Raw genomic sequence first — 13,749 nt, 5'->3', positions numbered from 1 at the left:
TTTTGCAGTTACCTTATTTACCTTTTTTTCTAGATAAAAATCTACAGCACAGTTGCTAACTGATCCTGAACTTAATGACCGCTTTAGGGAGAGGCTGTAATCATTTTACTCCTGCGTGTTTTAACCTCTTACTCAGACTTGTTAAATCAGAAACATTAAGAAATGGATGAAGTTTTAGTACGTGAACAGGAAGCGTCAGACTATACATTCTGAAATTATTCACAAGAACTCCAAATATTTCAGTTACATCTTTAAGTCTGAGAACTTACATGTCATTTTTGCCTTCAGAATCCAGCGTTCTGCCAAAACCTTTTCATTAATGGTGGACAGCTGTTTTGACAGTTATGCACATTGGTTTCTCTGAGAAAATGAAGGTCATGTAGCTGCAAAGACCAGTATTCTGATCTGACTGAAATGTCATGCCAGGGTAATGGCTATAGGGGGTTCTTCCTGGTTTTAAATTTGAATAGAATTTGATTACTTAGGAGTTTGCAACCATAAGGGACTGTCTTTAAAAAAAAAAAAAAAAAAAAAATCCTAACACTCTGTCTTTTGGTTCCTTCCCTTGCCTTTGTTGTACTGTGAGACCTTCTTTGAAAGGCTTGAGCCTGATGTTTAAGATATCTCCCCTACTCGATTAAACAAGCTGAGTAAATAGTTCAGTTAAATATCTCATTTTGGCTTTGTTGAATTAATTTGTATTACATCCATTCTTTTACATGGAATCTCTCTAGCTCTATGGTATGCTTGGTAAATTTGAAAAGTAGTGTTCCCAGACAGTGGATTATATTTTAATCTCTGCCTCCTGCAAAACTTTCTCCAAACCTCCTTTTTTAAATTTAGTAGTGAAGCATGAGAAGGGGGCATTCCGTGGTTTTTTTGGTTTTGTTTGTGGTTTTAGTTTTTTCTTTTAATGTTGCCATCCTCAAGTTGTCTTGCTCTTATGCAGTGATGAAATGTCTGGCTCGTTCCCTGTAGAAGACAGTAGTGAGAGCCAAGAAGTTAGTAGCTTCTTAGGCTGCTTCAAGAAGTGGTGCAGGAGAGAGGGAAGAGCTGATGTAGAGCAGCCTGCCAATGTCTGTCGCATCATGCTGTTGCAGTGCTTCATGTGACAGTGTGGAGCAAGGCTTTTTAAACCCAAATTATTTTCACAATAAAATTTAGCCAATCTCTTTTTTTATTATTATTTTTTATTTCTTCGTTGCCTCCCAAGTCTGGCATTTGGGCGTACGTCCTAGGTGATGAGGCTGTGCACATTCTGCACGCTCATGGCGAACTCTGACCCTGCATCCTTGGTTTAGAAAATTGCCGAGGAGGAGACTTGAGTCGGTAGCGATTTGACAGTTTGAAAGTAAGTTTGTACAGACAACGGTAGATAATGAAACTACATCACTGTGCTTTAAATTCTTATGACATTTCTAAGTGGATTATATTTAAGGGTTGTACTTGCATAGGTGATTTTAAAGTAAAGCATCTGTTTTCTTCTGCTTTACTTTTTGTTTTTTGAAGAATGTGTCTCCTGTTCCTCTCTAGTTTATTCGTGAATAATTTCAGCAGGATTCTCTTTCTGATATAAAAATGAAAATGAGTGTGCTACTTGTATTAAAAAGAGCACAAAAAAAATCCCACCCCAGAACACCAAATTCTTGTACCCTCCTGAGTTCATGACTAAAACGATGAGATCGCTGTCTGATGTTCCGGTTGTGTTAGCACTGCTGCCCCAGCGCTGCCTCCCAGCCCTGTCCCCGTCCCCGATAAACCCAGGGACTGCGGGCGGCAAGGCTGGGCTGGGCTGAAATCACAGTGATAGGGGCACATCTGGAAACTTGGCAAGGAAGCCCACGTGTGCTGGTGAGAGAGCTGATCTTGGTCTAGAAATTGCCAGTCAGTCAGAATTTAAGTCCTCAGTAATCAGGCTTACAAGCTATGAAGCTGGCACATAGATCAGCTACAGTGTTGGCACATAGAAACAGCATTAAAGTTGGTGCGGGTATTCTCATCCAACAAATGTGGCTGAACTTGATTCTTCCGGTGTGATTCCCTGGTGGTTCTTTGCGCTGATGGGTGGGGATATTCCAAAGAGCTTTTGGCCATCTTTGGCTGCCCTGTTCCTGTAGGCAGGCGTGTTACTTCAGTCCAGTGACCTACTGCTGGTGTCCTTGGTTCAGAACAAGTTCTGGTGACTAAATAACCTTTTCTTACAGCCTTGAAATGTATGTAAATTATATAGCTTACAATGAGTTAGTATGTAAACTCTTAAAATAATTTTGCATCTAAGCATGAACTGCAGCCTGTTCATGATTTTAATGATCTAAAGTTTCTCTTGTTGTGTGCAGAAGTTAGGATACAAATCTAATACGGAGTTAAATCTGTTGTATTAATGTGTTTACTGCACAAGAAGAGGGGCAGGATCAGAACAAAAAGTGTATAATAAATAGGTTACTCTGAATATTTGCCTTCGTCTGTGTATCACTGATTATACAGACCTTTCTTTTACACCGAGTTTGCTATTCAGAGTTTTGCTGTGAACCAGCTGGGGTCATTTTATTGGTGTTTAACAAAACTTAAACAAATTAAAACCAGTGGGTTATGGCCAAAGGGTGCTTTTAATTTGTTAAACTGACACTCCTTTTTTTTTTTTTTTTTTTTCTTTTCTTCTTTTTTGCTCAGCTGTCTTGTCTGTCTTCATCTTATGGGAACCTCCATAGGGTGGAATCTTCTTCTTCTCTAGAACAAAGCAAGCAAAAAGTACCTGTGGTTAAATGTTCTATGTGGTGTTCATATTTCTGTTTGACTGTGAAAGTATCTCATTGTTTGCTTGAAGATTATGCTGCTGTTATGACCCTGCTCCAACTGAAATTATACTGTCTCTTTTAATCTTCCTTTGGATGATGGGGCAGACAATTACGAAGAGGGCAAGCTTTGTCTTGAAGCAGGTAATAAATAACCATCTCCATCGACGTACAGTTTGGATCAACTTGTCTGTCTGGAATTACTGCAATTTAACACATTATGGTCTAATGAAATAATAAACTATCTTCAAAAAAAATTTAAGTGTCTTTAAATCTTATGTGCTACAGTGTTTGTAATTTGGGTTTGTTTTTTATATAAGGTCGCTTTGAGGTGCAGTGCAAATGAATCTAGATTTTTGCAGGGAAGAGTTTTATATTCGGAGTTTAGCGGTGTTAACATTGAAGAAAAGATGTGTGCTTGTGAGGCTACGTAATTTGCTTTTGATAAAACGTCTTTTGAGATACGATTTTTGGAACTAGGTGATCTTTAAGGTCCTTCCAATCCGAACCATTCTGTGATTTTTAAAAGCTGCTGGTATTTGGTGTAAAATTAACCTATTTTATAAAACGAAGATGTGACTAGATGGAGGTGTGCATTGTAATTGTACTGACAGCTATTGTGAAGGAATGACATACCTTATTAAGCCTGTGGTGGCTTGTGATAGCTTTGGAAAAAAGTGTTTGCTTTTGGCACAAACTTAATCATCTTTGTGCAGAGTTTAGTATACCTTGGGCTTCTCTTCAGGCTTAAGGTAACTTCATGCCTTACTGTCTGCTGTAACAGAAGTGTCGGTATTGCTGCTGCTTGAAAAACAAAAGTGAGATTGTGGTAAGAAATCAGAAGAACTTGGATAAATTCCACTTTTACGTGCAGTGAGTGCCAGCTGGCAAATCACCCCTTAGATGGGCACCGAAAGGAAAAAGAACTGTCTCTTTGTAGCTTTACACTTGTATTGTTGATTGAGGCGACACACAACGTGTACCCCCTGCTGCTAGTCTTAAAAGCTGAAATCACTCGAAAATAGTTTAACAAACCAGGTTTGAGTCCCTTTCCCCACCGAGTACCCACCTCTAGTTAACACTGAAGCCTTTCATAATAGTAAGGCACAGCACTGCTGTGGCCCACGTGGAGGGAGATACTTGCCCAAGGCATTTTTAACCAACTGTTATTATAGTGGAAATGTTTTATTTTCTTAGTTGGGCATGGAACAGATGTCAGGCTTAATTTCAATAATAATTACAAGATTAATGGTTGAGTAGGGTCTGTAGAACTGGGCCATCAGATCTCCCTATAGGCTGTAACTGCACTTGATATAATACCTTTTTTCCCCATCTGCTTTCAGGTTCTCCTCTATATTTAAAAATAAGTAAATAAAATCTTAAAACAAGTTGTGAAACAGTGGTAACTGTTCAAAGAAATTTCGCAAAATGTACCCAGAAATGACCTAGCAGCTTTTGTTGCTCGTGAAGTATCGGTGTCTTTCCATGAGGCTGCGCTGACATGTTGTTCTGCAGCCTGTCCAGTGGGCCCGGGGGTGGAGGTGGGCTGTTGCGCTGATTCAGGGTGGCAAATCTTGGCTTGACAAGCACCCTCCCCAGCAGGAGTGTTAGGAGCTATTGCTGATACCGCTACAGCTGAGATACGCCATTGTTCCCAGTCCTGGCTCCTTCACGCAGTGCTTAAATCTTCTGTCATTGGCTATCCTGTGTGGAGAATGTCACTCATTTTTCAGCCGTTAATATATGTATGGAACAGGGGTGGTAACTGGGGTCTGTCCCAGGATTGGAATCATACCTTAGGTGCTCTACCTGCGTGCCTGAGTTTGGTACGAAGCCCTACTTTTGTTTGAGTTCAGGTACAAACCCTCAGCTCTCTTGGCCAGTTTTTTGCGTTTCAGGAAAGTCTGTTTTTGCTGGTATCTGAGTCAGCAAGGAGCCTTTGATACCGTTCGGTTATGAAGTACATGCAAAAGGCAAAACAAATTTTAACACGCGAGCAAACCAAAATATGGATCATCAAACTAGATTGTTCTTGCTTCACTAATTTGTGAATTTGCCTTTTGAACAGCTTGGCTAAGTATGAGCATGTGTTGAGTTCAGCAGCTTCAGTAAGGCTTTCTTATGGTGTGTTAGCTGTTCAGATTTGGTTTTGAAGATTTCAAATGTTTGACAATTTGCACTTCATTTTTTTTGTTGTAACAAACGTTGACACCTAACCTTAGTGGGGAAGTCTGTCTGCCCGAGCAGTGTTTGCACAGGAACGCACAGGGTCATCCTTCCCAGAAAGCTGATGTTCCCTCAGACTCCTGAGATGTTTAATAAATATCCTGTTCTAAAACATTTGCTGGGAGCTGTAATAGCATATCCAAAGGATCAAAAGCTGTTTTGACCTCTCCTTTTTCAAGCTCCTCCTCATCCCAGGAGCTCGCTCTCTTTAAACCAAGGAACCCTTCCTACCTCTTCCCCTCCAGCAGTTACAAACAGGAGTGGCGTGCTTTTTTCTTGAAGATACACATTTAAAAGGTTTGTAATTAGTCTGGAGCAATTCATTCTCATGATACGTACCAATGTCTTTTTTCAGATCTTTTCTCAGTGCCTGTGGTTTTGTTTTCCGTATTTCATAGTATTTTTCCTGTCCGGTACTTTTATTTTTTTTCTCAAATAATTTTTACAGTACTATTTTGACTGCCATTTTTCCAGATATTAGATCATCAAACTCCTGTTCTGCTTGCTGGTAATGAAAATATTTTCCAGTAGTCTATTACTACAATATCAACTTAACAATCTATGGTGATATTTATTTTATTTTTTTTTACAGATGTCATAGATAAAGACTTTAAGAAATGTATAAAACAGTGTTTATGGTTGTTATTAGGCTCTATGCCTTTCAGTTTTTTAGCAACTGAAATCTGTCTGTTAGGTATACCCAGTGTGTTGAGTCTAAATCTGGATTTCATTTAGTGTTTGGAATGCATTTTTGGCTAGCTTTCGATGGCCCTGAGATCTCATGACCTGTCCTTGCAAGGATATGAAAATACTTTAGTATCAGCTATTCCTGCATGATTTGGATAGATTTTTAAATGGGAGCTGGACAGCAACACCCCCTTCCTGGGCTCTGAATCTTTCCAGGAATGGCAGCGCGGGGTGTGGGGATGCATCCCCGAGCCGAAGGGATGTGTTGCCTCCGGCGCAGCCTCCCACACCGCTTGGCTGGACGGCTGCTCTGGCTGCACCTCCACCATTTCATACAGAAATCCTCTCCGTTTCGGGATCTGAAATAAACCTTACTGTGTCTTGGTACTTTTTTCCTTGAGAAAACAACAGTTGTGCTGCCATTTATATACTTAGGCTTTTATTATATTAGCCTATGCGTCTGACCTTGATAGGAGGAGGGTCTGAAAAGGAGAAATACCATGAGCTGAATTGTGCCGAGACACTTTGCATTTCTGTTGCCCTGTGCTCTTTGCAGGTTCCACCACAAATCTGTAACCCGAAGGCTTTTTTGGGGGGCTCAGGTCGATTTGTTGTCCCTTTCTTTCCCTTTACAATGGACTCCAAGAGCTGCCTGAAGCAACCTTGGTTCCTTGTGGCCTTAGTAAAAGGAAAACGAGCACTGTGGGACCTGGTTCTCCAGAAGATGACTAGTGTTCAATGTGGGCACCAGAGCATTAGCACAGAGCTTTTCCATGTACTCCTGCTAATTAATTACCATTAACGTACGCAAGATAAAATGCCTGTGGCATAAAAACAGCATTACCGGGTTGTTCAGGGTACGTTGGTAAAGTCTTAGCTCAGCTTCTGAGAAGTGGCTGTTTCATGTGTGCAAGCGTGGCATTGTGACAGTTTAATTTAATGAAATTACTCAAAACAGGCAAAGTAACTCAGCAAGATGTGCTCCTAAATTTGCTTAGTCTTGAAAATGTCAGTCTGGGACTGAATGCTGCTACAAAGCAACAGGGCTGACCACGGCTGTGCTGGGCTCCCTGGAGCGGTTACGTTCCTTGCTTTTCACAGGAATCCAGTTTGAGGGGGCTGGATCTTTCTGGCTATTTTCAGGCTTTTTGTATTGGCAGATAGGAGCCTGTACTCTGGGGTGTAGGAGAGCTCTCTGCTGAGCAGGGCCATCGCTGAGCTGCCGTTTCACACCAGCCTGACTCTTGGCAGTGTCCTCGGCTGCCTCAATGAGTCATAGCCCTTGCAAGAAGGGATTCGGTAAAAATACGCTTCAGGAGTACGAGCTGTAAACAGGAAATAAAGAAAATACCAGATCCGTTCAGACCTAATATCTTCAAACTGTGTTGAATATGTGGCCATTGTCCTCCAGCCCAGCTCTAGTGCGATACCTTTGGAGCTGAAAATCAGCTTGCTTTCCGTCATTTGTGCGTCTTTTAATTGCGTGTGTGGCTATTAAGCCAGTTTCTCAGGCGCTGAATGAGGGCGCATTGTAATGCGGTTTTAAATTTAAACGCGTTGTATTCCTGCCTTCTTTGTCCTTCAGGGAAACTATTTCATTGTTTTCCCCTTTGGTTCTGGAAAAGCTCTTTTAAAGTTTGTTGAAGAGCCGCTGACGACCAGCGTCCCTCCTGGCTGCCTGCCTGCCTTCCTCTCCCGCTTGCGGGCACCGCTCGCTTCGCTCCCCCGGGAGGTGGGGGGGGGGCGGTCTCCCCGGTGCCGGGGTGGGGGGGAAGAAGCAGCCTTTCCCCGCGGTACCGGGGGGGGTTAGAAGCAGCCTTTCCCCCCCGGTGCCGGGGCGGGGAAGCAGCCTTTTCCCCAGCCCTTCCCCGTCCATCGCTTTGTGCGCGGGAAGGCGGGGCGTGGCCGGGGAGGGCGGAGCCTTGTGGGGGCGTGTCCTGATGGGGGGCGGAGCCTCCCCCGCTTCCTCCCCGCCGCCAGCGCCGCGCTCTCCCTTCTACCTGCGAGGATATGATGTCAGCGCCTCATTACCCTAATTATGCTGACCTCATAACGCCGCCCGGCCAATGGGGCCGCCCCGCTCTCCCCACCTGCTAGGAGGAGAATTCCATCATTCCTGGGATTCCTTCCCCGGGCCCGTGCAGCGAGCGGCGCCCGGCGCCCGGGGCTCGCCGCGCCTCCTCCGAGCGGACCCGGCAGTAAACAACCGGCCCTCCGGTATCGCTTCCCCCCCTCCCCACACCTCGGCCCGCCCGGGAGCACGCTGGTGAGTGTGGAGGAACGGGATGGGGCAGCTGGAGGCGGGGGAAACTGTTGGGAAGGGGGAAGAACCGGGCCGCCGCCGCCGGGAGAGCGGGCCCGGCCACCGGCGGGACGGCGCGGTCCCCGCGCCGTCCCGCCGGTGGCCGGACCCGCTCTCCCGGCGGCGGCGGCGGGGGTGGATCCCGCCGTGGGGAGGGCGGTTTTCCCGGAGGGCATCGTCACAGCGAAAGCTGGGGGGGGAAAAAGCCAAGGGTTAGGAAATATCCCGAGGGGAAGTTTCCTCTCCGGAAAGTTATCCGGGAGAGATAGGGCCGAGCGGGGGGGGGTGGGGGGGTGCATTTCGACTGCCATCTTAAATTCACACCTTAGCCTCCCGACAGGGGGTTTCTCTTAAGAGAGAAAAGCCCTGGAATTTCATCAGTCCCCTGGTGAAAATCTGGAACGAATCCCAAGGGCGCTGTTAAGGCTTTTGACTCTGTCCCTGGTATATTCTGTTCGTAGAGATTTTTATTTATTTCATCTTTACCACTGCAATTTCAGTCTGTTCGGGCAAGCTGGCTTTATGTTTCCCAGATGTAATCAGAAGTAATTAATTTTCCGAGTCAAGCTGGCTGCACATGACACCGGTGCACCCCTTTTCTGAAAGTGCGATGAATGGGAATTTAACAGCCGTTTCCACTGACATTTGAGAAACCATGAAGCCGGCTTGCTTCCCTTTTACTCTGTTGGTGCTTCGGGATTATCAGGAATGAGAAATAATGGACATTTTGTAATTAAACCAAAGAGGACTAACTGATAAAGCGCTCCAGGATTTCTCCTGGAGGATAACTTTTCTGATTAGATTTTCTCTAACTTTAGAATAGGGAGTTGTTTAAAGAGCGTTCCTCCTAGAGGAACAAACTTTAGGCTGTGAAACCTGAGTGAAGTTCTCTGTGCAGGCGGTGGTATTAAGAACCCTTAGATCCAAAGCTGTATGAAATCTGGCAGCAATCTGCCTCTCTTGCTTTAAAAATACATACACTTTTATTTAAGGCTCTTCTCCAAACTACTTGGCCTTTATTTGTATTTTCCTATCTGCCTGCTTGTGAGGATATTTCTTACGTAGAGTGTGTTTTGCTTAAATCCCCTACATCTCTCTTCTCGTCAATACACCCGTTATAATCTCGGTATTTGGGATCAGTTGCAAGAACTACTTTCAGTCATAGTTAAAACACGGATCTGGGCAGTTAGACTCTTAATAGAATTTGGCTGTGCTGTATGTTTGCATTTTATTTTTGAGGCAAACGACTGGGCTGAACCAGTCGCAGCTGAACTGCCAGCATCCTTTGCGGGGAGCGGGGACAGGGTGGTTTGGTGCAGGGTGCTGCAGGAGTTGCTCCCCGCCTTTATCTCCGCTCAGTAGCGACTTGGTGAGATGGGTGCTACCACGCAGCTTTTACACCCACCTTAGAGTAGGAATCAGGCCAGTGCTGTAAGCGATGAGCACCCAGAAGTGGCACTGGAAGGCGTAGGTCCGACAGTCTGGTGGTATGAAATATGGCTAGTAGCTAAAATGGGATAAAAAAATCAATGCAGACCTTTGGGGCATGTTACCTGAAGAAGTGCATTCACATTACAAAGCATCAGGAGGTTCTTGTTTAAATATATATAGCTTTGATACCTAGTGCAATATGGAGAGAGTGAGAAGGTTAATTTTGTTTTCAGATACATTTGAAAGTTTTTTATTATAAAAGGTAGTTTCAGTTCTTTTACCGTGGTTAAATGTTTCACAGTATGTTTGCAGCAGATGGACTGGGCGATCCTGTAGATACAAGACATGGTCAGGTTAGACTTTTCCACCTTTAATTTCTTACATTTGCTAGCTTTTAATTCAAATACTATTGCTAATAGCTTTCATTTTAGAATGTTACCTTGTTAAGGAGGATTTACGCAACAAGAAAACAAAAAGCACAAGGTAAAATGCCAAAGGTTTACTTTGAGCTTATAATTTTCTGTGTGATAAGTTAAGTCGTTGTTTCTGTTTGAAGATTTGCCTGTTCAAACACATTTTCCACATGCAAAACAAGCATGGTGAAAAGAAACAAAGTACTGAATAAATACATTTAAAAATAAAAAGAAAAAAGCACGATCTTTCAATGATTCCTTTGGCTGGGTAGCCTGAACTCACTCTGGAGACTGAGACTTATACGTGCAGAAGGGTGATCACCACTCCATGGTAATCACAGTCTAAACCAAGCACTTGCAGTTAACGTTTTGCATGTGTATCTCAACGCAGGATTTATGGATCCAGCAGTAGAAGCTCTGATCTAGGTGCAGCTGAAGGCATTTAAACATATTTTAGCTATTGAGGACACATTGAATAAATACAACGTGCTTATCATTGTTCTCATTCACAGTACAAATATGCTTTACTCTCTCCTATCTTAAAAAATTAAAGATGTTGACCTGGCTTACATCAAACTGTTGCTTTATCTTCCTTTCCCCTGTAGACGTATTGATTGTGCTGATAAGTCGTGTCTGGATTTCCTCTTCAGTTTAGCTTTCTTACATTGAAATCACCCGGAGTCTCTTTCTGGAAGTATTCCTGGTTATGGATTTGGCTGGGAAGTACTGTGCCTGTATCTTCCTAGATGTCAACTGCCTTTCACCTATTTGGCCATCTTCTTCTGTTAATCTTGTTTTCCTTGTGTTTATCTACGCTTACTTCACTTTAGTCCTCACTCTTGATTGCTTCTTGAGTGTCTTGTTCTTGTCTCGCTTTTTCATTGTTATAATGGGCATTGTTTATTCATCCACTTCTTCTCCCTCCTACCTTATCTCTATAATTTCACTAAACTTGTGAATTCAAGTACCAGAGTTTTCTCTACATCACTGAAAACTTCAGTCTTTCTCTCTCCTTGGCATCATGTAGATGTCTAGTTCACACTCAAAAAGTTTAATAGAGACCTCTTACTAGTGTCTGCTTTCAGATGGTTCTCGTTAAGCTGTTTGTGATGGCTGTTGGCCGTGCTGTTCTGCTGTGCCTCAGTCAGACCCGTAATCCAAGTGTCCTTACGGCTGTCACCTCTCTTTAGATCTTCATGTCCAAACTATGTCTAAATTCTTCTGATTTTCCTGATCTGCACAGCATGGCTTTTGTACGGGCCTTTTGTTCTCATCACCTACCTTTTTCCTTGTTTCTGTCATCCAACTCGTTACTTGGGTTACTAGTTAAGATGTGTTCAGGAGAAACGCCATCGTATCGCCATAGCGGAGATCACTGCCGCAAACATAATATTGTGTGTTTCTCTTTCCCTTCTGCCCCTTCACTGTTCCCCCCTTTTTCTTAATCAAATATAAAGTTCTTCTCTTTATTTCAGATCTTTCCTGACGTACCCCACTGTGAATAATAACTTTCATAGGACTGAATAAACATCTTGTCATTAGTCTCAGGTGCCGGTTTCTCTACTGCCCGTTTACTTACGTTTCCAACAATCAACCTTAGGGTTTTTCCCCATAGCCTTTCCCGGATGTTTGGAAGGTGCTGTGTAAATCTGTGAAAACGCTTAACTGTTCATTTTCAAAAGCTTTAATTTCTCTGTAGTCTTCCAAAAGATGTTAACAGGCATTTGCAAAGCTGAGAGTCGTCCATATGTGCGTGGAGGTTGCAAAAGCTTGAAAAGGAGAGGGAAAAGGATGTCCTGTTTCGTTACGCTAATGGGTGTTGTGTTCTTCACACGTTGCATGAAGAACTTGCTAGTGGATCAGTGTTTAGTATCTTACACGTCTTTCAGACGCTCTATGATTTTACATTCTATGTCTTTATTGTCTTTCAGAACGTTTCTTTGCTGCTGTGTAGATGAGATTGCAGACAAGGGCAATGTTGAGTGGAAGCAGTAACTGATAAAAGGACGGAGTGAGATATTAAATCAATATTAGAAATTATGGTAGATAAAAAATACCTTGAACTCTTGTAAAAGCGCTTTTGGCATGTGTCTCTTTAACAGTTAAGATTTTGTAACAAGTAAGATGCTTATGAAACTGTTTCCATAGTGTTTAAATCAGATCTGTCCAGAGGAGGTTAAGTTTGTAGTCTTGTGTTTCGTCTGTCATTTCTTTTCCCTTACGAGGTCCGCGTAGAGAGCAATACTTGCACAAAGGCTGCCAGAGCGTTGGGTTTTGACAGGAATACTTAGAAAAACTCAGCTTTGATGGAGGTTAGTTTCTGCTGCACAGACGGGTTTCTGTGTCACACAGAATTAGCTGGCGCTTGTTGGAAGTCTGCTTTTTCATTGTCTTTTGTCAGAACCCTGGAAATTGAACTATTCTTTCATTTCCGAAAGAAGACTCTTGTGAGGGTGACCGGGCTGTTCTCGGAAGGCTGCAGCAGTTGTTGGCCTTGCCCAGGTGGAATTAGGCTTTTAAGCTTTGAACTACCCAAGAGAAGATTCCTCCTTTCTCATTCTCATAGGCAACCTTTATTTCTTTCCTGAACTGTTACCCCGGACTTGTTAGTTTAATTTAGGGATAGAGGGATATTTCGTATTGTTTGAAAAATAATCTGGAAGTTTATAGCTCCTTGAAGGAAATTTTTATAACTGTAAATGCTTGCAACATGTTTAAAAAATCGCAGCGTGTACGGTATTGCACCCTGGAGTTTGCAGATCCCTGTATTAACAGCATCCCTCCAAAGAAGCCCTTGAGTGGACACAGTGCTTCTCGCAAGACCTTAACTATTAGAGAAACACTTCTGCAGCGCTCTCGTGATGGGAACTTAAATAATATGCGAAGCCACAAAACTATATTGAGGCCAGTTTTGGTGAAGTTGTTTTTAAAGTGTCTAATTTCCTGAATAGAATTAAGACTTGGTTCCTGTGTCCTTCTCTCAGTGTGGACCTCTGTCACCAGCTAATTCTCTTACTGGGAGCACATTCCAGAAAGCGTTTGGGCATCTGCTACTCCCATTATTTGAAAATTACTGAAAAAACTTAAAGAAAACAGCAATTCGCTTTCAATAAAAGACATCCTAATATCCTTTGTGGTGTTCTTTATCAAGAGGGTCTTTCTAAAGAGTTGCCCAAAAAGCTTTGTTTGGCTGTCTGAAATTTCGGACGGGGCTGGTTAGTGCTAAATCCTGAGTTAGCCATTAGGTTGATGTAGCTGCATCATCTGATCAGACGTATTTTAATCTTTTTTTCTCACTGAATTTTCACTCTGTTAGAGGAACTTGCATGAGAGGGTCAGTAATCAACACTGGGGAGAAATAAAGTATAAACAAATAAACACAAATTTTAAGCTCCAAGAAAACAAAAAGCAGGAAAGAAACCAAGCGTCAAGGTCTGTGGGATTGAAGTGGAATGATGCTGAAGGCTTCTTTAGTGAACACTCTCCTCCAAATCTTTGCTTTGATTTGGAAGAGAGTATGGCCAAACCGGACATAAAGAAATATTTAATAAAGACAAAGGTAGTAAAATGAGAATGTAAGTTCTTGTTTTCTAAAACCTCTTGCCATGTGTATTGTCTTTAAATGAGAGAGTTAACTGATTTTATAAGTTTAGTTAAAATACTGTTTCTGAGCAAAAGCTGATTCTGACAGGGAGGGAGAATGCATGTTTTTATCCTCAAGCATTGTACTTAGTTATGTCAGTTATGTCTCTTCTTGCACAGTTCTTTGGAAACAAGACTGGATTTAATTCTTTATTGAAAAAATATTTTTGAAACTTAAAAATACTTTAAAAATCCCTTCTCTTATGCTCTGAAATCTTTGATTAGTTTTAAAGTCTTTGACATTATTTAGGAAGAG

General features: G+C 42.6%; 2 protein-coding genes across 3 annotated transcripts in view; both read left to right on the top strand.

Moving 5' to 3' along the window:
- TAMM41 (TAM41 mitochondrial translocator assembly and maintenance homolog) overlaps nucleotides 1-3,051 on the top strand; it is a 32,750-nt gene extending 29,699 nt beyond the window's left edge. Inside the window, exon 8 of the mRNA XM_054215749.1 lies at nucleotides 2,671-3,051. Within this exon, the coding sequence (XP_054071724.1) occupies nucleotides 2,671-2,708 (38 nt within the window). The 3' untranslated portion in view covers nucleotides 2,709-3,051. The remainder of the gene's footprint in view (nucleotides 1-2,670) is intronic.
- The window catches only part of VGLL4 (vestigial like family member 4), a 108,121-nt gene that overhangs the window by 4,520 nt on the left and 89,852 nt on the right, over nucleotides 1-13,749 (top strand). The window contains exon 1 of one of the 2 annotated variants that reach the window (XM_054215743.1): nucleotides 7,691-7,971. The exons of the other annotated variant lie outside the window; for it this stretch is intronic. Within the exon in view, the coding sequence (XP_054071718.1) occupies nucleotides 7,772-7,971 (200 nt within the window). The 5' untranslated portion in view covers nucleotides 7,691-7,771. Of the gene's footprint in view, nucleotides 1-7,690; nucleotides 7,972-13,749 lie in introns of those variants that run through there. 2 annotated transcript variants of the gene reach the window in all.

Source organism: Rissa tridactyla, chromosome 10 (assembly GCF_028500815.1).
Source record: "Rissa tridactyla isolate bRisTri1 chromosome 10, bRisTri1.patW.cur.20221130, whole genome shotgun sequence".
In the NCBI taxonomy this organism is placed as follows: domain Eukaryota; kingdom Metazoa; phylum Chordata; class Aves; order Charadriiformes; family Laridae; genus Rissa; species Rissa tridactyla.
The sequence above is the reverse complement of the archived record's forward strand: the minus strand, read 5'-3'. Positions and strand labels throughout refer to the sequence as shown.